General features: G+C 51.4%; 1 protein-coding gene across 1 annotated transcript in view; it reads right to left on the bottom strand.

The window, feature by feature from the left end:
• Nucleotides 1–843: 843 nt before the first annotated feature.
• The window catches only part of bcl11aa (BAF chromatin remodeling complex subunit BCL11A a), a 45490-nt gene continuing 22689 nt past the window's right edge, over nt 844–23644 (bottom strand). Inside the window, 2 exon segments of the mRNA XM_049002401.1 lie at nt 844–2290; nt 2293–3509. Coding sequence (XP_048858358.1) covers nt 1466–2290; nt 2293–3509 — 2042 coding nt within the window. The 3' untranslated portion in view covers nt 844–1465.

The following is a 23644-nucleotide window of genomic DNA, read 5'->3' as shown; positions in this document are numbered from 1 at the left end:
GACGACGGAGTCACTCACGTCAACACAAATAGCATGCGATGGACGAGCATTTAAAAAAAATAATAATATATATAAGCTCTCTTTGCCTGTCGTCCTCTAACTTGGGGGTGGGGGCTTTCGAGAGTTAAAGGAAGGAGACAATTATAGGGCGATAGTCATCACTGACCGGGACGTGAAAAGTTTGTTGTGCCTCTGTGAAAAGGCAAGCCACAGATGAGCACCCCCCCCCCCCCCCATCGCCTCTGCCCGACCAGTCCCCCCACCCCACACACACACACGCACACACCTCCTCCAATCTCTGAACCTCACCCCCCACCACCGTTTTTCAGCATTGAAATGCCCACAGATTCCAGGTGCTCTAGTCGTTAATACTGCCTGGTCAGCACACTGAAGATCCAACCAACAACATCAGAGATTTGTTCTACTTATACATATATATTAAAAAAAACTATGACAAAGTTCTTAAAAATCATTAAAAAAAATAGTTACAAGAGCTTATGATTTACAAGTGGATTCACTGTACCGCCGTGTACAGTACCGGAAAGTCAAACAAAAAAAGTTTTTAAAACCCCATTCAATACAGTATGTACCATGCCAGTAAACAGAGTCAGCATTTAAAGAATACACAATTAATAGGTAGCTAAAAGATGATTAACTGGAAATGTGTCTTGCCTTTGTCATCACTTTTTAAAAATTCTGTGAGAGTCAACTGTATCAGGTACACTTGATGCAAGGACCTTACTTTTGGGGCTGACGGACCCCCTTCTCCAGTAACCAGCTGAGATCCTGGGCTTATAGCAACAAGGAATAGTAGAAGGATTAGCAAGCGTAGCTTCAAAACAATCCAAGGCACTCTTTTTTATTTTTTTCATCTAATGATAGTACAAATTGAATCAGATGACTTCTGTCGCTGTATGAAATTTATGGCTGCCACTGTTTAGCACTAAACCCAATTCGAACACTTTAACCCAACATGGACAGAAACCTTTTACAAAGATCAGTTTAACTGCGACTGTGAGCCTGTCCAGGGGGTTAGACTCCGCCTCCGTCCACCCGCCCTCCACACCGTGACCAGAGCTGTACATGATATGTATCACAGAATGTATGCAGCGCGGTCTTGAATCATTCCTCTCAAAACAGAAACTAGAAACAGCAACACATGTACTCAACGACTAACCGATCGAGGACGACGTCTCAAAAGTAGCCAAAACATGCTGTCTAAATATATAAAAAAAAAAACATAAAGAAAAGAAAAAGTACACAACAGGTAAATTATTGCACAAGAGAAAGGCTCAAATTTGCGTCGATGCAATCGTATTGCCCCGATACAGGTCATGCATTCAACAGAAATATGAAACAAGGTGTGCTGGTGCCTAGCACGTCACCCCCTAGCCTCCGAAGGACTGGTGAAACGGGGGAAGCGGACCTGGGACCGAGGACAGGGAGGAAGGTTCCGGATGTCGCTCTACTCGGTTTTAATGTCACTGTTCAACACGCGGTCGCTGTGCCATTTTTTCATGTGTTTCTCCAGAGTGCTGTACACGCTAAAAGGCATCTGACAGATTTCACATTTGTACACGTCCTTGCCCATCTGGCCGTGCGTCTTCATGTGTCGGGTGAGCTTGCTGCTCTGGGCGCAGGCGTAGCTACACAGCTCGCATTTGTATGGCCGCTCGCCCGTGTGGCTGCGCCGGTGCACTGTCAGGTTGCTGCAGTTCTTGAAGATCTTGCCGCAAAACTCGCAGGTGTCACTGCGCCGGCCATCCTTGGAGCTGGGTCGCCCGCCCAGGTGCGGAGTGCTGCCGCCGCTGCCTGTGCCACTGCGGCCCCCGTCCAGCTCGCCGGGCGGCGTGGAGAAGCGCAGGCTGCCGTTCTCCGAGGAGTGCTCTGAGGATGAGGCGAATGGCGATTGTCGGGAGTCTCCAAAGTTCAGGAAGGGGTCCTTGAGCTGGCGGGAGGCAGCGTAGCCGGCCAGCCACTGTGAGTAGACATTGTCCGTGTTGGGGATGGTCGGCGTGGGGAGGTCGAACTCCTTCTCGATCTTGATGCGCTTGGAGAAGGGGCTCAGCGAGCTGGGGCTGCCCAGAAGTAGCTTCTTGGAGAGGCCGACGGAGGCCGACTCACTGGGCGATGAGCCACGGCCATTGACAGCGCCGCCGCAGCCCACATCGGCACGGTCCAGAGTCGAGTCGTCGTCGCAAAGGTCCCGTGGCACCTCACCGTCGATGCCGAGAGAACTACGCTTGCACTGCCGCAGTGCCTCACTGTAGTGCTGCATGCTGGCGGCCAGTCCATGTCCTGCAGGCCCTCAGGCAGCGAACGAGGCCCATTGTCCTCGATGGCACCCAGCCGCCCACCGTTGTTCTCATGGTGCCGTGCTGCCTCCAGGTTCAAGCCGAAGCGGTAGTCACCACGTCCACTCTCACTCTCCAGCTCCTCCTCCTCGCCCTCTTCCTCCTCCTCTTCCTCCTCTTCCTCCTCCTCCTCTTCCTCCTCCTCCTCATCCTCCTCATTCTCACCATTCTCGGGGATCAGGCAGTTGTTCTCACTCTTGAACTTGGCCACCACTGACTTGAGGGCATTGGTGGCGCTGCCCACCAAGTCACTGGTGCCCGGTTCCGGGGAGCTGGTGGCGGACAGGCCATCATCTGACTTGACGGTCATGGGTGAGGACTTGTGCAGGTGCGTCTTCATGTGACGCTTCAGCTTGCTGGCCTGTGTGCAGGCGTGATCGCACAGGTGGCACTTGTAGGGCTTTTCACCCGTGTGGCTACGCCGGTGGACGATCAAGTTGCTCTGGAACTTGAAGGCCTTGCCGCAGAACTCGCAGGACTTGGTCTTCATGGGAGTGGTCTGCTGCTGGTGGTTGGGTGTGGACTGGGAGCCTGAGGGGGACTGTGTGGTGGGCAGAGGGGGTGTGGCCATGAATGGGGGCTTGGCCCCCGCCTGGAACGGTTGCAGGAGCCGTTGCATAGGACTGGGCCGCTTCGGCGACAGGGGCGGTGAGGACCCTGAGGGGTTGCCGGCCAGCTCCCGCAGCCGGCGTGAGAAGTCCATGGCCGGTGGGTCCAGGGGCAAGGGGTTGAGGCGCAGAACCCTGTCAAAGGCACTCGGGTGGTGGGCGGCCAGCGCCAGGTCCTCTGGGCTCAAGTGCTCCATGCGGTGCGGGTCCAGGTGGTGGCGTGGAGGAGGGCTGAAAAGGGGAGGTGTCAGTGGGTAACGGCCGTCCCGCAGCGGCACGCTATCCCTCGCCGGCACAGAGCCTGGCAGCCGCATGAGGCCAAAAGGGCCGCCGTCAGGCAGGTGCAGGCTATGCACAGGTCCTTGGGAGGGGCAGTCAGCACCCGGCCCTGGCGTGACGGCCACGTGCGGTGTAAGCGGGCTGCCATGCTCGCTCTCCAGGTAGATGCGGAACCCATGTGTGTTTTGCGCGTGCTGCAGCAGGAACCAGGCGCTGCCAAATGGCTGCTTGCAGGTGGTGCAGATATAGCTGCTGGGCTCATCTTTACCTGTGGCAGTGATGGAGACAGAAGAGGGAAGGAGGTTAGTCTCACACTCGAGCCAAGGGGAGCACCCACTGGAATTCCTCACGCACGAGGAGCGCGCCGGTCTGGCGGCCCTAAACTGAGGCACAGCGCCACCTGCCAAACAGCAATTAGTGATAATTGCGCATAACAATTTGATTTAACATGATCGCGAAACAGAGGCTACGTTCCACTTCACGTTTTACAGTCTAAACTGGTGCACAGAAATGAGCGACGATGTAGTCCTCCTGAAATGTTCCTGTTCGGTTATATCTCCGCTGAGTCCGATCCTCAGGGTTTGAGTTGTCCCTCGTGAATCCTAGCGGAATCCTATATTAGGACAATACGCTCCATCACGAGAATACACACACACATACACTCTCCCGACCAGAGTCCCCACAAATCAAGATTGACACACCTTCCGAAAAAGTACAAAAAAAAGAGGACGTTCTAGCCAAAGAAGTTGTGATTTTGGGGGCCGCACACGTGAGTGTTTCTCCCCCTGTGACTATGCTGATAATAGGGACGGCATGTAAAGAGACGGATCATGGCTATTTAATGCAACCTGTTCTGATGGCATTACAATCTTCCAATCCAAAAACTCTGCACACCCCGAGTCCAGAACGCTTTGACAATTTAATGACACACCCAACACTGCCCTGTTCGCCACGGCGATAAACAGCGCCGCACTCGTGAGCGATTAATGAAAGTGCTGTCCCCCATTGCCGCGGAGACGGAAGAACCTTTAAAATGATAATTGACTTTCGATGGCACTTAGGCGGCGACCCACGATTCGTGGCACCGTGCGTCTGTAATCTCATTAACCGAGGCCGGCTCTTCCACAAAGATTAGATAATAAACAATAAGGAGAGAGTCTTTCAGCAGAGACCGAAACACGGGATGCACTGGACAGCTCGAGAAGATCTCGTTCTTTTTCACTAAGTAGAGCGGCAACACTGCCCCCCCCCGCCCGATGCTCTCCGGGGCGATGGTAGCGACAGCATCGCCCCGCTTTGTTGAGAAGAAGACGGCCTTGCAGTAATCGCACAGCGCACGTGAGAGTCCTCTCTGGGTTTTAAGTGTTCAGGGTTATCCGTCCTATTGCCAGGGCCTCCCTCATGCTTGGGGAGGTGCTCTGGGAGGCCACATCTCCTCACAATGGGCGAAATAAATTGGGTCCCAGTCTCTTAAGTCCAGAAAACTCTGAGAAATAATTCGATTTCGAGGCATAAACCGCCAGCTTTGGCACTTTTGCTAATTAACATCAGCATAACCTAACTGATAAAGGCTACCGCAAGATAATAGATGACAGAGTGCATACTTATAATCCTGTGAAATAATAATGTTTACTATTAATAAGAAACGGCATTTCCTGAGGTGGAAGTTAGCTCACCGTGACAGTGCAGCTCCTTAAATGTGGTCTGCAAATTTTTAACCTTGCTGAAAAAAACGCTTAGGACCGGCAAAAATAAAATATAATAATAAAATAAATAAATTAACAAACCCTCAGAGGTAATTTCCAGCAACAAACGATCTGATAAACACTTTCATCTCCATTTAGCTAATTCTTTTTTTCAGCTTTCATAGATAGGTCAAAACATAAAAACAGCAATCGGGTGCGGTACAGCCATCTGACAGACGTTATTTGCAATAATTATGGCGGTTAAATTCTGAAATAAAAAGCATTTTTGGGAAAAGGTGCTGCGAAATTGCATTTTCTCGGCAGGTAAACAGACAAAGGGTGCATCCCTGATGTCGCGACCCGGCTGATTCCCTGACTCCTGAGGTCGATAAATGACAGCCTTCCCGCGGCGGAGGCAAAATGGATATTCATCGTCGGATAATGAATGGCAACCTTAACGCGGCCAATTAGCCACGCGGATGCGACGCTCAGATGCTAAGTCTTAGCGTCCCCGAGCATAGCAATTTACTCCGAAAATAAAAAGGTCAAACTCTTGCTAAAGCTGTCATCATCCGCAGAAAAACCCAACAAAAATGACTTGGGGAGGGGTTCATTTGAAGGGTACAATTTTAAAATGTTTTGAAATTGCTTTTATCTGCAGTTTTACGCATTTTTTTTTATTATTTCCTTATGAGCAAAAATAAATGAAGGCGGTAGTGAAGGTAAACAGCAGTGAAGTCCCTCCCACATCAAGGGCCCCTTTCAGTCTTTAAATGGGGATAAATTATGGCTGGGGGGGGGGGGGGGGAGGATTATGGGCCAGGCCGTGTGTGAAAGCTGCCCTTAAATATCACCTGCAGCACCTCTAACGATTCTGCCAGGTGCGGACGCAGGCACAGCGCTATCGGCCAGGAGAGACGGCAGCTCCGAGAGACGCAAGACTCATTCCAGCAGCATCCAGAACAATCTGAGAAAAAAAACAGGTGAAAGTAGAGGGATGTGAACGCTGGCTGAGGCACCGAAATAAAACCTGCGACGCTCCGAAAAGTGATGTGCGGGGATCCTGGCGAGCAGCGAGGTTCGGAGGCAGCCCCGCTAGCCGATGGCAGAGTTGGGCGACTGTGAATCGACAGGATAGCCTGCCCCGCGAGCCAGCCGCTCCACCAGCCTGCCGCCCCAGCCACCTCGCTCTCCACAACCGTGCTGAAGACTAACAGCTGAACAACGTGTGCCAAATCGAAGCTGGGAAGAACTTTTTTCGTGGGGGGAGGGCCACTGCCTAGGCCATCATCGGCTGGTAAATTATAGATCATTACAATCTGCAAAAATTACAGCTAATTGTTGCCACCTGCATAGGGTTTGACCTGCTATGTATTTTTTCTATTATCATGCAAAGATTTTTTTCCCTCTCGTTCCACTAGTCCCGTATTTATGAATTTGTTTGAAAATGAAAATGAAATAATTTAATGAAATAATATGAGGAAATCTCCTATTAGCTGCATCTGTTGCACAATGGCCTAGCTGCATCTGTTGCACAATGGCCGGTCATTAAGCATGTCTGCACCTCGGCGCAGGGCGAACGGTTTTTGTCTCCACAGCCCAAGCCCTGCTCCCACTGTCCATTAGCTGAATAAGCTAAGACACATTTGTTATTCCCCAGCATATTTGACTGAATGTAAAACAGCCTGCAAAGGATTATGGGGGGTAGAAGTGGGGTTGAACTTATGTGCCAAACACCTTATTTTCCCAAGACACTTTTTGCATTTTTTTTTTGACGGGTGGGTGGGGGTGGGGCGGCGTTCGTAGCACTCTGTCTTGAAGGTGCCATTTATTCACAACGTCGACAGGTTTGAAAGATGGGTTACTACATTGCCACATTTACCTAGGCCCCGTTAATTTGGTTATGTGGGGCAAGGAGAGGTTTTCCCAAATATGTAATTATTTTTTTTTCCCCCCCAGATGACATTTTAAATATCCAGCTTGACAAGCAGTGGTGGCATTAATTGATAGCCGAGCACGGGCTAAGGGATTATTGATTGGCGTTGCGCTCACAGAAACAAACACGGCCGTTCGCACGTTTGAGGCGAGATGCTTAAATTTAGCACTTTCTGACAAACTGCCACTGTGTCTTTAATGAGAAGCGAAGGTGGGGGAGAAGTGGCTGAGAAGGGCCGCCACTTTAAGCATCTGAAGACGTCCCTTAAAGGAGAGGGCAGGAACTTCCCCTTTAAAAAAGAATGCTAAAAATGTGACTTTTTCCACTTCCTTTTTCTCACATACTGCCACCTGACTGTCGAGCACTGATCCGAATGATGGGAAGGGATGGGGTTTGACTCCATTAGGAAGGAGGATGCATCGGTAACCAGGAATCATGCCAGTAACATCCCACAGTTGTTAGAAAAAAAACTTGATCACTGAGCATCAGCACCAAAGTCACCGGAGGCCGAACCCAAATCCATCGGACAGCCATCGGAACCATTTCCCGACGGCATGGAATGAGCAAACGCGACACCAGCCACACGGCTGCAGACCCAGCCAAACAATGAGACCGACTCAATAACAGCGGCGCGCAATGATACTCAGGCTATATTTCAGTTGCACCAAATGAGCTGGGACCAAACATAACCCGAAATGCAGTACATCCAACTCGTCCGGGCCTTTTAACGGAGGGAGACGTCTTAACAGAGCCAAGAGCAGAAAAAAAGTTGTCTTGCAAAAGCTACGAAACTGCTAGGAACCATATCTAAAAAAAAAACCCCACCGTTAACGCGCTTGTTTATGCTGCAGTGTCAGGAGGACACGGCGACTGGGACAAAGAGTTCCTGATTAAAATACCTCGGGCCGGCCGTGGCCCCAGACAAGCAGATACCCCCATTGTTCAGCTGTTGTGCCACTTCGGGGGGCCAGACCAAGCCCCCCCCCCCCCACACCCCCCCCTCACCATGTCGATGTCCCAGACGAACTGAGGGCCCCAACGTCACCGAGGCAGGAACAATCGGGACCCCTCTTTGTGTGAGGTGACATTCAGCCAGTTCTGTCAACAAAAGCAGATTGGTTTAAGATTTGTCCCAGACAATCCTGTTAGGAGCGGCGGCTCTCAGAGATATTAGTGACTGTGGTAATGCGACGACGCATTAAAGGATTAGAGCATACGGGGAGAGAAAGGACGACGTTGTGTAATATCATTTTGGAATGAAATACTACGAACAAATTAAATCATTTTATTATAGGACAGTACTTCCCAGGGCATCGAAAAAAGCTGCTTATTTCTGCTCCAACACGCACTATACACACACACGCACATGTACACACATGCATACACACACACACACCCTCGCACACACACTGAAGCATAATTTAACAGCAGACAAAAATAATAATTTAAGCCTTAGCACCAAATGATTTATTGTTGCCGTCTTAATTCGGAGCTTTCTGCACCTTCATTGTCGGGACTCGCAGGTTCTTCTGTGGTTGTCTAACAGCTATTAACCTTCCCCTGTGAGCACCTCCCACCACCCCCCCCCCCAATCAGTATTCCAGAGTCGATGTGAGCCCAGCTGTCCTCGGCCTCTTGAAACACATTCGCCTTTGTCCAGTCCGGTCTCTCTGTGGTGTGCCGACCGACTGGCCACAAACAAAGGCGTGTTTGACCAACACTTGTTCCAAGACAAAGTCGGACGCAGGAAGTAAGGTGGGAAAAGAGTGTGGTGGGGGGGGGGGGGGCAATGACGCCCCCAAGCTAGCCATTCTGAACGTGACGGTGTTCCCGCGCAACTGCCGCACATTAACATCTAAACAATGGCGTCTAATCTTCCCATTAACCGTGTGCTTCACGCGGCAGAGGGAAAAACGATTCAGTTAGGTGGAGATACTGTGATAACTGAGGCCAGCGCTCCAGGGCAGGGGCCGGCTAGTAATTAACCTGGGCAGACTGGCAAAATTCTTCGTTTCACACTTATTACACTGAGGCCCCTGAAACACAGATAAGCACGATGTGAAAATTGGGTCTCGCATATATATATATATATTTTTTTTTTTTTTTTTTTTCTAATTTAGCCTGCATCTTGACCAGAAGCAAGTGAGAAATAATTTAATAATTAAGCAGTCTATTAAAAAGTGCAGAAATGAGCACATGTGGAACGGGAAAACTCGGACTCAGGAAAGACGGAGAAGGTCCGGCGTCTACAGGAAGCCACGCATCCCACTTCCTGGGGATCAGTTATTAATTCTTTGCAGCATGTCAGGGCGTCAGCAGAGCAGCCATTGGGAAAGAATAAAAGCTAGATCTTTAAGTACAGAAAATGCTACAGAGGTGGGTGGGGGGGATATTAATGGTAACTTTGTATTCTCTATTGTGTCCCGGCTAAGCAGGGTCAATGGCGGGCGGCTGAAAATGGGAGCGAAACCTGCAGGGGATCTGCATCCTACTGGGATTCATTCGCACCATTATGCATGTAATCCCTCAAACAGCCAGATCCGCCGCCCTGGATGGCAAATGCAATTAAAGGGAGATTTGGACACACCTGACTATTATAATGCTCCGGAGCGAAGAAGGCAGGTATTAGCGCCTCTGTACTCTGAGCTGAAGCGGCACTTCGGTTGGCCCGGAATACGAAGGAGATACCTCGGTACGCACACACATACACACAGACACGCCAAAGCAAAGCACCGCTTTGTATTTTACAGCATTAACATGTCTAACTCCAACATATACCTAAAAATAACAAAATACACAGCATATTTCTATCTATTTCTATCTTTTTTAGAAATAGACAACTGCATAATCCCTCTTTAGGTTAAGGCACTGCTGAAAATATTCCCTTCTAAGAAAGAACACCCTTATCTGCCGTCATCTTAAAAGCAGCAGAATTAAGATAATTTGAGGTTCAGGTCAATGATTATCTGATATTACATCTCAGAATGTGACATTAGTGCTAATAATCCATCACCTGTTAAACTGGCTACTGGAGACGACGCTGTCGGTACGAGGGGGAGCACCAGGCCATTCCTGCCTACTCTGCTTCCCTCTGCTCACTACAAGCCTGCAGTGGTGAGGCATTTGATCCTATTTTGTCCCCGTCGTGTGACCCGGTTAGCTGATGTTCCCTAGAGAGGCCATTCGCTGAACCCCTGGCAGCTGCTGGCCCCGAGGGTGTTACGGGGAGGTGGGGGCTGTCCAGATGACCACGGTGGACAGAGGCAGAGGGGCCAGCTGGGTAATGGGGGGGGGGCGCACTATGGAATGAGGACGACTGGGTCTAGAACATTACAGCAGGTGATCACAAAAACGAGGGGAACGAGACGGACGAAGGGGAGGGCGGAAAGCGCAGTGCATAGAAGGGGGGGTCTATGAAGCGGGGGCCTGAGGCCAAACTCCGCATCGGGGGGCATTTTCCAGTTCTGCTCTCATGGCAGGAGAGAAACAGCAAAGTGGATTATCACTATGCACATGGTACTTATGACATGGACACATAATACGAGTATTATAATATAATATTATAATATGGACACATGATACGAGTACTATACACCACGTTAAAAACACGTGATCAAATTTAGCGTGCATGAAAACTTTGCATTTAATTTGTGAATCTAAACAAAACAAACCATCACACACACACCGAGGTATTGGACAGCCACGTCTCTGAAGACGGATGCTGCCTCGCGATTCCTGGAGTTTCCTCCCCGGAACAAACAGACTGAAACACGGATCGGAGCCAGTCTTCAGCTAAAGGAGATCAGACGACCCGCACCTCCTGTGCGCCATTCTCAGCCCCACCCCTCATGAAGATTCCTAAGCATTAGGCCCCCACGGATCCTGGCAGCACCCTAGGAGCACTGGACAGGAGGCATCTCCCTACTTATTCCAGCCTGTGCTTCTGTCATGGCTCGACCCCGACGTCAGCATAAGGATCACTTCTGTGTTATCATGAGCGGACGCTGATAACATGCTAAGACAAGAATAAGTTCTGTTTTGTGACTGTAATTAAATACTTTGACCATTGGAGTGTAACATTTGTGCATCCCCACTAGAAGTGTCCTCAAAAGAGACAGCACAGCATTAATCTTGGGGACAGCATGCCCTTCACATGCCCTTTCACCTTGGGGACAGTGCAATATTCACCTTGGGGGACAGCACAGCATTCGCCCTTGGGGACAGCACAGCATTCACACTGGGGAGAGCACAGCATTCGCCTTGGGGACAGCATGCCATTTACCTTAGGGATAGTACAGCATTCACCTTAAGGATAGTACAGCCTTCACCTTGGGGACAGCACAGCATCTAACCTTGGGAACAGCACAGCATTCACACTGGGGAGAGCACAGCATTAACCTTGGGAACAGCACAGCATTCACACTGGGGAGAGCACAACATTCGCCTTGGGAACAGCACAGCATTCACGCTGGGAGAGCACAGCATTCACCTTAGGGACAGAATGCCATTCACCTTAGGGATAGTATAGCATTCACCTTAAGGATAGTACAGCATTCACCTTGGGGACAGCACAGCATTAACCTTGGGAACAGCACAGCATTCATGCTGGGGAGAGCACAGCATTCGCCTTGGGGACAGCACAGCATTCACACTGGGGAGAGCACAGCATTCGCTTTGGGGACAGCATGCCATTCACCTTAGGGATAGTACAGCATTCACCTTGGGGACAGCACAACATTAACCTTGGGAACAGCACAGAATTCACGCTGGGGAGAGCACAGCATTCGCCTTGGGGACAGCACAGCATTCACGCTGGGGAGAGCACAGCATTCGCCTTAGGGACAGCACAGCATGCACGCTGGGAAGAGCATAGCATTCGCCTTGGGGACAGCACAGCATTCACGCTGGGGAGAGCACAGCATTCGCCTTGGGGACAGCACAGCATTCACGCTGGGGAGAGCACAGCATTCGCCTTGGGGACAACACACCATTCACCTTGGGGACAGCACAGCATTCGCCTTGGGGACAGCACAGCATTCACGCTGGGGAGAGCACAGCATTCGCCTTGGGGACAGCATGCCATTCACCTTGGGGACAGCACAGCATTCACGCTGGGGAGAGCACAGCATTCACCTTGGGGACAACACACCATTCACGCTGGGGAGAGCACAGCATTCGCCTTGGGGACAGCATGCCATTCACCTTGGGGAGAGCCCAGCACTCATGGCAAATGCAACTTATAGTAAAACCAAACCAAATATAAAAATTACAGAGCGGAGAAATTACAGTACAGTTCCCACTTGAAAGGTGCAGGCAGGAGGGACGCACTCTGCGTGCAGGAACACAAACAAGCACGTTCAGAGTCCTTTAATCATCACACAGGCTGCCCGCATTCCTCGAGTATCAATTAATCCGCTCATGTCCGAAACTCGCGAAGCAGAAGAGGGGGAAACAGGAGAGGGTAAGGAAGGAGGGGTTGGAGAAGGATGGAGACAAAAAAAGGTTCCCGGTGCCGTGCTGGGCGATTCATCAAACACACGCTCGTGGTGGTGATTAATGAACACGGGATGTAACCTGCAGGACCCCTGTAAGAGATTTTAATTATTGCCTTTGCTAATTGTTGCAGTGGTGTGTGTGTGTGTGTGGTGGGGGGGGGGGGGGACGACACTATGGCGGCCCCACAAGTTTGTCCGTAGCATCTCTGAAGGTCGCAATACCTGAGGAATCAGCCAGTCGAAACGTGATAACGAATGAGATTCATGTAACCACTGAGACACCAACCACGTCACAGAGTGGCGTAGCCAGGACCCAGGGACTTTGGGGGGGGGGGGGCAAACATGAGCCCCCTTGGCACGGGGAGTCTAAGGTGCCCTCGCACATCGGATCTCAGTGGGGGTGCAAAATGCACACCCTGCTGCCCACATCATCTCCATGGCGCTCTGTTCCCCTGGGGGCGCTAGACCTAGGGTGCTGGGGGGGGTCTAGAGGATGCAGGCTGTAGACATTGTCAGGCTCAGACGTTTAGCCTAAACGGGGATCTTCCTCAAAGCAACCACCCACCCCCACATCTGTAACTGGGGGGGGGGGGGGTGTTTCAGTTTCAGTTTATGTGATGATGAAGCAAGGATGGGGGGGGGGGCTTTTGTCACACACAGCCACAAGCTTGCGCCCCAATAGTATGCAGGGTGGGGGGGGGGACAAAAGCGGACCCCCAGGAACCAGACGTGGTGGGGGGGGGACTCAAGAGGTAGGAGCAGCTGTGGGATTCTGGAATCACTCACCGGGCGACGCAGTACCGTGTGGGATCACTCAAGACCACGCAAACACTCCAGCTCCCACCGATGGGGTAGGCGGGCTTTCTGAGCCACGCCCCTCTGCCCCCCCCACAGATCTGAAAAGGAAAAGGGTTGGGGGCTTTTTGACGGGGAGGGCAAAGCCGCTTCTGGAAATAATAAAAATGCGGCATCGTACGACTGCGTCGCGAAACACAAATGGCAGGAACGAGGCGGGGGGGGGGGAGATTAAGACAGGCAAGATGGTGGGGAAGTGCAGCAGGTGGGGCAGGGGCCTGTAAGGACATCGCCACGGCGACAAGGACCACAATATCAGCTGTGTCCTCCACCTCAGCCTCACGTGGCTGCTCTGGGACCAGGGCCACGCAAATCCCACTGGATCCCCTCTTCCCAGCCCTTGCTCTGATTATGGGAAAAAAGGGGATTACCGACACGCGTTTGTTCTGGGTGCAAACATTTTTCCGAGGGACTTTAACGCGGTCAGCGGCAGATGATGCGGTTGTTCAAAAAGCAACCCAGCAATGCTGACTCGTCCCCATTTACATTTTAGCAGTGTGTAATCCCATAAGGATTACAGGGAAAGGTGAGCAACTGGGGGGCAGGAATTTATCAAGGTGGGGGGGCAGAACGCCCATCAGTACCAGCAACCTCATTCCTTCTAGAAACTTCCCCCAGCCTCCCGATGGATACCTGCACCCATGGACTGTGGAATGCATATGAAAATGGGGGGTCATAATGGGGGAGGGGGGGGCATATGCATTTGCGTGTTTGCTTTTGAAAAACTCAGATATAACCCTTTGTATAAAAAAACCACAGCTATAATTCAGGCTTTTATTAATAACGTTTTATCTGTTTGCATTAAATTATTTGTGGGTGAGTGTCTTTGTAATAGTTCATCTCTGTCTTCCTCTGATTGCCCCAGGAGATAAACCCCATTATTGTGCCAACCGTCTTCCAGTGCCCTTAACGTAAAAACAAACGAGAAACGAAGGGGTCACGATACACGGCCATGTGAAGTCCCCTATAAATTCGCACAAGCCCCCGGTCGTCACGGATGGTTTCACTCCATTCACCATCTGCAGCCCCCGCCAAAGCGCGGCTAATCGATTTCGGGGCGTCGCTGTAGAGGGACAGCCAGAACCCCGCGAGTTTTTTTTTTCTTTCTGAATACGTAGATACGCGAATCACAACCAGCAATCCCAGTCCTGGGAGGCTGTTTTTAATTCCCATCAGCTGCCATCGTGCATGCAGACACCCGCTCTCCCCACATCCAAACATGTGCTCCTCCCGCTGCAGCATAAATCAGCAGGAGTGGCGCCCGGGTCCGCGGTCCCGCCAGTGCGGCACTAACAGGGAGCAGAACCAAGTCTCAGCCGGAGAAAGAGATGGAACCGGGAGGTCGGCTCATTTGGACCGCCTCCATTTTTTCCCTGTCTTGTTCATTATCCCTGAACATGGGGAACGCTGTAGGAGGAGCGAGAGGGGCTTGGCTTTTACGAATCACATCCAGTGGGAGATGCTGTGCACACACACACGCACACACGGCGAACACACACATGGAGAACACGCACACGCATGCAGCAAGGCCAGGAAGGTTTAAGAGAAAGAATTAAGCAAAAAGAAAAGAAACAGAAATTATTGGGCCTTGGGCTTGTGTACAACAAAACAGCTGCATAAATTATGCATAGTAGTAGCAGGGGGGAGTGCAGACAAAGGGGGGGGGTGGGCAGAAAGAAGGAGACAGGAAGCCTCGTTACTGTATAGGAAGCCCCCAGAGCACCGCCCCCCCCCCCCAACACAGAAGCTCACAGCAAGGCGGTGATCAGGGAAACAAGCTCCTTCCAGGCTTTATGGGATCGAGTGGCATCGCTCGCTAAGGGACCTGCGAGTTTCCTGTTTACCTCAGACCAGACACCCCCACGTCGTTCTGCTTCCATCCGCCTTTAGTGACTGGACTTTGGGTAGAGGGACAGGGGTGTACACGGGGGTGGAGCCACAGGGGCATTTATCCCAGCTGAAATCTGATTGGTCCCCGGAGTGCCCCCTGCCCCCTGTCACTCAGGGCCTCAAAACAAATCATTGGCCAACGGTAAGTACGGCCCCCCTTGTGCACCCAATCTTAAAAAAATCCTAGAATCATCTCTGTCAATAGCACATCCATCACAGGACACACACTCACATACTTTTTATTAATTTTTTTTTTTTTGGGCAAATTGGCAACGCAGATGCATGTGGTTAGGTAGACAGAAACAATAGCTGGCAGAGGCCTGTGTGCACGTGAGGGTCCATTAGTCCTCTGCGGAGAGCCCTAATGTGGCTAATGCTCCCATCAGCCTGAGTGCCCCCCCCCCCCCCACCCCGCCTCGCCGGGCGTGCGTCCGCAGCCAGGCCCCCCAGTGCCGCGCTTTGAGGTGAGCCCGCTGCCTTTTTAGCCGGCCGGTCCGAATGAAAAGACGCCGCCTTCACTCTCCCCAAAGTGCCGGCAGATACACAGGAAGACAGAAACAAAAACAACAGCAAGCAAACAAAAAAAAAAAAACAAAAAACAAAACTATTACCGTAATCAAATGACAGCAAACACCTTCCTCTGTTAGCAAATGGCCGTACGGGAAATAATGCTCCTCGTAATGGTGCTGAGAGTGAAGACAGAGAGCGGGAGGACCAGCGCAGGCGTCCTGTTCAAAGCCGGTCAAATCGCCCGAGCGCCGGGCACTGAGAGCCTGCCGCTCCACGCCGCCGCCCGCCGCATCCATCCTCACAGGAAGTATTCAAAACACGTTAAGCGCGGGTGGCTTACTCTGCCTGTCTGTGCGCAGGGGAGTGGGTGTCAGCGTGGGCTGTATGAGCTCCGCTGGGGCTTGACAGCAAAGCCGTGTGTGATGTCGGCGCGGGCTGCGGGGAGCCGGGCCAGCGCTGGGCTGTAGCCGGACCGGCATTTCAATGCCGAGCCGAAGCATTTGGGGGGAAACCGGCAGCCTTGGACTTTGTTATTTTTTCCGCAGGTGAGAAACACATTTCTCTACGGCCCGTTTTTTTTCCGTAATTCCGGGTTTTTCTAAAGCTTCCCGGGGAAACGCTTGACGCTAACAGAAAAACCATCAACACCAGGCAAGCTGGAGAGCGCTGCCTGGAGAGACAGCGGTATCGTGACCTTTACAACCCCCGCATTTTGTGGCACATCCTCAAGGAGGCGCCCTAACTTGACAGGACGTTAAACAGTCTTCCTCACTCTATGGTCCCCGCTGGAAACATTTCAAACTCTCTTTTTCCAAGAATGCCTAGCAAAATGCTTGAGTGACCAAAGGAAGCAAGTGATGGTGAGCTTGTGGGGGAAAAAAAGACTCTCTTTCTGGAAGCTTCCTGGCCACAAAGGGCCCCAGTCAGCACAATAACACCATATAGCACCCTGGTTAATATTTCTGGAGTTGCCCCCCCCCCCACCCCTATCTTAGCATAAAACTTAGCAGGAATATGACAAAGTACTCCAAAAAGCCGCATTAATCTAAACGCCGGTCGAGCACGCCAGCAGACGATCCGGGGTGCTGTAAATCTGCCGCATACTTTCGGGCTAAGGAGGCGATCTCTCTACAGTGACGGAACGACCTGGAGGGAGACGGAGAGGAAATAGCCGGCAAATACTGAGAGGATCAAAAAAATAGCGTCTCAGGGAGCCCGCTGAGCCCAGAGCCCATCGAAGCCAAGGATAACGTTTTTATTCCTGCTCCACGATCGCCGGTCGCTCCCTCTCACCTAATGGCATTCCTACTCTGCACCCTAGTTTATATAAACAAGAACCTCAAGACCCAGGCCTATATATTTAAACAGTCTAAAACACTGCACAGCTGAAGCAGAGCTCAAACGGGATAGCGGCCGCGGCGGAATACGAGGTACAGCTACAGAGCGGGACTGCAAAACTGTACGGGGTCTACAGGGTTAAGTAGATTATGCTGCTCCAGTTGACATAGCAGACAGACACCATGACGTTATTGCGTCTGTGGTTTTGACTATAAAAGCTGCATGTCTATAGCTACGATATCAAGAGTGCAGACAGTAAACTTTTCGTGTATTCAGTATAAAATACAGAGTATAACTAGTACAGTGTCTAGAGTGTAAACTATACTAGAGTATACGGAGGACAGCTATTAAAATGATTGCATCTAGAGTATTAAGTATTGCTGCAGTATAGACATTAGAAATTGCTGTCTAGAGTATAAACTGTATTTAGTATATAGGCTATAGATTAGAAAAATTGTCTAGAGAAGAAGCTACTGATTGCATAGTGTTCATAGAGTACGCAGTGAGTATAAAGTATGACTCGTACAGCACAGATATAGTTATAATACAATTTTTTAAATGACCCAGTAACCTACCCATTGGGTCAGACCCATTATTAATAAGCTTGGACAAAACAACAGGAAAAGACGATGACTGTGATGGACAGTCATCCGGCAGGAGAGCCGAGGAAGCAGAAGCGAGGCCGGGACAGACGACAGAGCGTCGGCTTCACATCCACACTCGGCATCCATGGCGGATCAGGGAGGAAGAGAGCCAGCCAATCAGAAGGCTGATATTTGCACGGAGCGCTGAGGGCAGTCACACACATCTTCTAACGTAAAGTTTTTTAATGTGGGGCGGGGGGGGGGGGGGGTCCGGGGGAGGAGCGAGCACTTAATGTCTGGGGATAACATTCACTATCGATAACATGCTGCAAGATAAATACTGTGCACACCGGGCCGGCGGAGGCGACTCATGCTAATCTGTCATCTCGGAGCCCCTTCTGCTAGCTATAATTTAACGCAGGAATCCTGTCCTCAGACCACCTTTACACGTTCCTGTGGAAAGTTCTAGACTGTTACTGGCCGTTGCTGGTAATCCCAAGGAAACACGTGCTGACAGGAACATCGAGACGCGGTCCATTTTTTTTTTTTTTTGACGTTCACATTTATGTCCGTTTCCCATTTTACGATCATATAAAATGTGTTTAAGATGGTCACTGGCTGGTGAAGTGTTAAAGTGATACGTGAAATTAAATTCCAGAAAGTTGCAGCACAGTCTTTGCTCAGATGCACCTGTCTGTCTACCCCCCCCCCCCCCCCGCACCCCCCAAGATGAATCCACAGCTGCGATAAAGAAAATATAAAATATGAGCGAGTCGGCCTGCCTGAGACGTCACCCAGATGGCCGAGCCAAATAAGTCAGCGTCAGACACCTTAAAGCTGAAGCTTTAACGCCAAAAATGCGCATCTTAAGCCGCATAGATAAGGCGCATCGATAGTGTGAGCCACGCAATGCGAGGCATAGGGGGCAGTCATGAGCCCGATTTTGAGAGAAGGTTAGCATTATGAATAGGGACCCTGGCAAACAACATAGTGTCTTTCTACACTAAGCTAACGATGCACGTTAACAACACTTAATCAAACAAACTAGGGCTGTCTCAATGCTGAAATATAATTAAAATGGGATTAATGTAAAGATGAATCCATTGCCCACTCTGAGATTGGGTAGGACATCCCGAACGACGGATACAGCAGGTTTAAAAGAAGTCCACTGGACAGAAGAGAGTCGTTTTTTTATAAACAGGGCGTCAAGGTTCAATATAGTTCAACCTCAAAACAGCAGCGGTCATGAGACAGCAGAAATATGCTCCGCGGCAGTTAAAAATGCTGCTTTCGAAAAATAATAATAACGGAATGAAGGGGTGGGGCTGGAGTCTGATGGGTATTCTGATCATAAGGCTGTGGCTTGTCAACTCGCCCTCAGGAAATTTCACTCAACTCTCCACCTCTGACAGGAAGCCGTTTGAAACGGGTCCAGCCCGGCCCTGCCCAGGGACGCCGGCTCATTTGCAATTCGACTCGTAATGATTTCGCTTGGTCTCTACAGGAGGAAAGGTTGTACTCCACGATATCGTTGACCCTGCTCCCCCACTGGACATATTCTCAACCTGGCCTTCGGGTCCTGGGAGGGAATCTTGTTTATTTGTATGTGAACCGTTATTCTTTGACACAAGAGGGTATTTGAACATACTGTCTCTCACAGCCTGTCTCAAGGCTAATGAAATAGTTACTTTCAGCCAAATGGATAAAAAAAAACGCACACACACACGCACAGCACATCAAAAGAAGCCGACTATCCAATACGACGAAAAGCCAAATTCCAGGTTGAAAAAGCAGGAGCCGGAACAGAAAGAGGAAGTCAAATGTCTACCTCCAGCAACTCCAGTCGTGCGATGGTTTGGTTAACCCAAGGTCTGTCTGCTAGAGAGGTCAGTATGCTCCTCTCAGACAGCGCTGCCTGCCTGTTTCTGCGGGTTCAGAAGGTTTCGCGGTCCGAGCAGAGGCGAACGCACATCTGCAGCGAGCCGGGCACCGGTCCGGCTCAGGAATGGCTCGCGTACGGCCAGCGGCAGACGTGGTGCGAGGCAAGTCGTCAGAGCCGGGCTGGGTCCCATGGACGCAGACGAGGAGAAAAGAGGGATGACAGGTCGACAGGAAAGTCGGAACAGCGCGGAGGTCAGGAGCTGGCTCTGCCATGCCAGCAGCGCAGGAAGACAGGAGCGTAGCGGCCGTACCGAGTTAAATAAAGTAACTCTGCATACGGGGCCAGCAGCCGTCGCAGGGCTGACTAGTCCTTAAACCAGCAACGACAGGATAATTCCTTCCACACTCACGCTAAGACGGGATGGGTTAAGAGTTTGCGAGAGATGAAATATCTTTAAATCGGGGAAGAAAATGAAGACCACGCTTCGGTGGCGGGTTTTTCCGTAACGACAGAAAAGGTGAAGAAAACACAGCATGAAAAATGATTTTTTTTTTTTCTCCTCATAGGGCCACCAAGACAGCGGCAGAGAAAATAAACAAATGACAGTGAGATGGTTTGAAGGGAAAGAGGGCAAAAAGGAGACACAAGGTGGGGGGGCAAGGGGGGGGGGTGCTGGAGGCGGGGCCTGGGGGCGGGGCCTGGTGGCATCGCCGTGGCACCCCTTCCTAGTCAGTGCTAGATTACGTTTCCACAACAGCTGCTGCCTTTGTGTGCCCCCAGGCCCCGCCCCCAGGCCAGGGCCAAAACGCGCCTAAAATTTCATTTAATCTGCCTGCAAAACCTGCGGGGCAGCCACTTAAATGGCAGCTAAGAGCACCGCTCTCGGATAACTGACTGACAGTTGCTAATAATAGCCTCTGCAACAGAGGAGCCCGGGCGGACATTTTGTGTAACCGAAGACGCTGCAGTGCCTGGGAACGGGCCGCGATGACCAGTCCCAGCCCGGGGGGCCGGCTGGGGGCACAGACGGAAGCCCGGTCTGCCCTCCCGTGCGATTAGCTCGGGCTAATACCACAAGTCACCCATCCTTTCATGAGCCATCCCCAGCACACAACAATAGTGATGGAGCTTTTGTTTGGGTGGGGGGAGGAGGCTGTGGGGGGGTGGGACGGAGAAGATAAAGACTGGAATGCCACCCTTCTCCTCTCTCTTTCGCTCCCCCCACCTCCCCTGCAGTACCCTCTGACCGCAATATCTTCCCCCCCCCCTCCCTGCGGGCTCCTCCGGCTGTCAGTCAGTGAAGCCAGGTCCCTCCCCCAGCACCGTGAGGTTGCAGACAGGCCCATTCCGGGCCTGGCAGACCCGTCCGCCGGTACTTCAGTGAGCTCCAGCATGCCCCACAGCGCAAATATATTCCCAGGGAACAAGACATGTTACGATGTGTCAGAAGGAGGCCCGCGAGAGTCCTGCTGCTGCCCGTGCATTTTTACATTGGAGGCACCAACCAACCGGAGGGAAATAAAAAGGAAAGCTGCTTAACTCATGGCACAGGAGGCCGTCGGATTCGGCACGTTTCGGGGGCCGTAGTGAAGTCATGGGCCGGGTCCCCGACACGACACCGCATGCCCGCGAACCCAGGCGCAGAAACACGCTGAGCGCACCAGAGCAGCGTGTCCACGTCGCGGCGGCAAGGGGAGACGGCGGCCTCTTTGACCCTCAGGATAATAGAAGGGGGGCTAAGGGGGGGGCAGAGGGGAGGAGGGCTGCACCACAGATGCCAGAAAGAGAGGTCGACCTCCAAATACTCGCGTCAAGCCTGCAGCCCAGCGGACCTCCCTCTACCTGCTTCTGTGAACAGCCAGACGGGTAAATCTCATGTAGATGCTGGGGTGGGGGTGGGCGAGGGGGGGCAACTGCTTCTCCATCAAGCATTAAGAAGCACCCCCCCCCCCAAAAAAATAAAATAGCTTTGTAGCACTCGAGACTCAGAGACTAAGAAGAAAGACAACAACATTCGGAACTGATATTAACCAATCAGAGAGCACATGCTGTCACCCGGGGCATCTCTGTTATTATTGATCGGTGACTCTTGAGCCGAGTCAATCGATCATGAACAGGAACTACTTCAGCAAAAGGTTCATATTCTGGAAGCCTAGGAGATCGTTTCACCTCAAAAAAAATTGGACGTCTGGCCTTTCAGACAAGTAGGCCGCAGAAACCAGCCCGGCTCCCCCATCAGAGGGACGCTTTTCCGCGTCTGTGTCTCGCGCTCGGACACCTTGGCAGGGTCCGACGGGGTCAGCCCTGGTTTTTCCCACACGAGCGGGTTGTTTTACATGGTTTTCACGTTTTTTTTTTGCAGCCCTTCCTCAGAAAGGGGGCAGGTTTTCCCGAGCAGGCCTTCCCATTGTCAGTCCGAGCCGACCCGCTGGCCTCCTGGGCCTCTGCCGGGGAGTAGGGGGTGGGGGGGGGGGGGTAGGGGAGGGGGACAGCGTCCACACGGCCTGGGAGGGAGCTGCACCGCAGCCAGACCCGAGAGCCGCGTTAAGCAAATTAACCTTTTTAATTCGAGAGTGTCGCTGTCTTTGGACTCAGCGGCCAGCTCCAAAGCGTTGACAGATGAAAGGAGACAAATCACAGGGCCATTACTGGCAATGCGCCTCTCAAACTTGGCAGATTACAGTCACAGGGGTGTGGGGGGGGGGGGGGGGGGGATGCACGCAAGAGGAGGAACTAAAGAAGGGAAAAAAACGCGGAGCACATGCACTAATGAGCGCAGAGACGGCGGGGCAAATGCATTAACACACTGAAAGTCAAATTTGTTTATTGCATTACCCGGCTGATTATTCTATTTTATTTGTGGACTGAAATCATTCCTGTTAATTAAAAGTTGCCGTTATTATTGCCATGGCGAGCAGTTAATAATATTAATAATGCAAGGCAGGCTGTTGATACACTCCAAGTATGTTAAACAGCAGCGAGACTGGTAAACAAGCATCGACGCCGTTAACATCTGTGACAGATCGATTCATCCCACTGTCAGCTAACCCATCGGACAGCAGAAGTACCTTGATCCCAGAGGTCAGGCATCGGCTGGTTATCCTGATCGGCTGCTCGGGTCTGAGACGACTTCATGCAGAGTAAGGGAAACAAACCCTCTCTCACGCGACCACGCTTAAAATCAGACCCTCCCCCAAATCACAGCGCCCCGTCCCGGCGCTAGCAGAAAGATCCGGAAAATCTAAACACGACGTGTGACAGAGCGCAGAAGCCGGCGTGCACCGCGAGGGTTAAAGACGCTCGTTGCGTAGTTGCTCTTTTTTCCGTGTGTTTACTCAGAGAGCACCACTCGCATGCCAAAACGGTGAGATTATCTAACTGAAAATCCTCCAGCTCCAGTAATGAAATTAAAACCACTTCTGTCAAAGAAATATCACCCTCATATATTAGGGAGGCCTAAAGACATTTGGCAAACCGTCTCGAGCGGCTCAGAGGTAACCATCAAGAAAAAAAATGATAAAAAGCAGATCTAAAAACCTGCTCATCTCAGTAGGCAGACATTTTAACGGCTATACCATCCAAGTGATGATGTCACTCGCTGGCACCATTCCCCCCCCCCCCACCCCGCCCCCCGCTGCGATGGAAGTCGTATCACCAGCAACAAAAAGGCAGGAAAACCCAAAAGTTTTGGGATTAATGAAATGTCGTGAGCATCTTCTTACATTGGAGACTCGACGGCAACACAAGCGTGTGTGACAGCAACAGCGGGGGGGGGGGGGGGGGGGGGGGGGTGAGCAGGGTACATACAATCACTGAAGCAGAGGGAGCGTTGGGGTTGATCCAGACCCCCCCCCCCCCCCCCCGAGGCACCTGGGGTCCAATTAAACCACTAGAATAGGACACACAAGGGAAACTGGGAGGACTCTGGGCCAGTATGCTGTATGGGGTTAAAGTCACAACCCTAAAGTGTACCCTACTAGGCAAGGCGGGTGCAACCATGTGACACAGCGGGGGGGGTCAAGATGGCAACTAAGCACCAGGTTTCCTGGCAAAAGGTTTACAGGGACTGGGCAAGAGTAGCGGGGTCAGCAAACAGAAGGGGAAGCAGAAATGCAGTCAGAATGAAATTAAGGCAAGTGCATCAGAGACCAAATTATGGGTAAGACTTAGAATGGCTGTCTGAAAGCTGATTGGCCACTGGACTGCACTCTCCCCTGTCACTGACCGA

The sequence above is a fragment of the Brienomyrus brachyistius genome, unplaced genomic scaffold (genome assembly GCF_023856365.1).
Source record: "Brienomyrus brachyistius isolate T26 unplaced genomic scaffold, BBRACH_0.4 scaffold67, whole genome shotgun sequence".
Lineage (NCBI taxonomy): Eukaryota > Metazoa > Chordata > Actinopteri > Osteoglossiformes > Mormyridae > Brienomyrus > Brienomyrus brachyistius.
The sequence above is the reverse complement of the archived record's forward strand: the minus strand, read 5'-3'. Positions and strand labels throughout refer to the sequence as shown.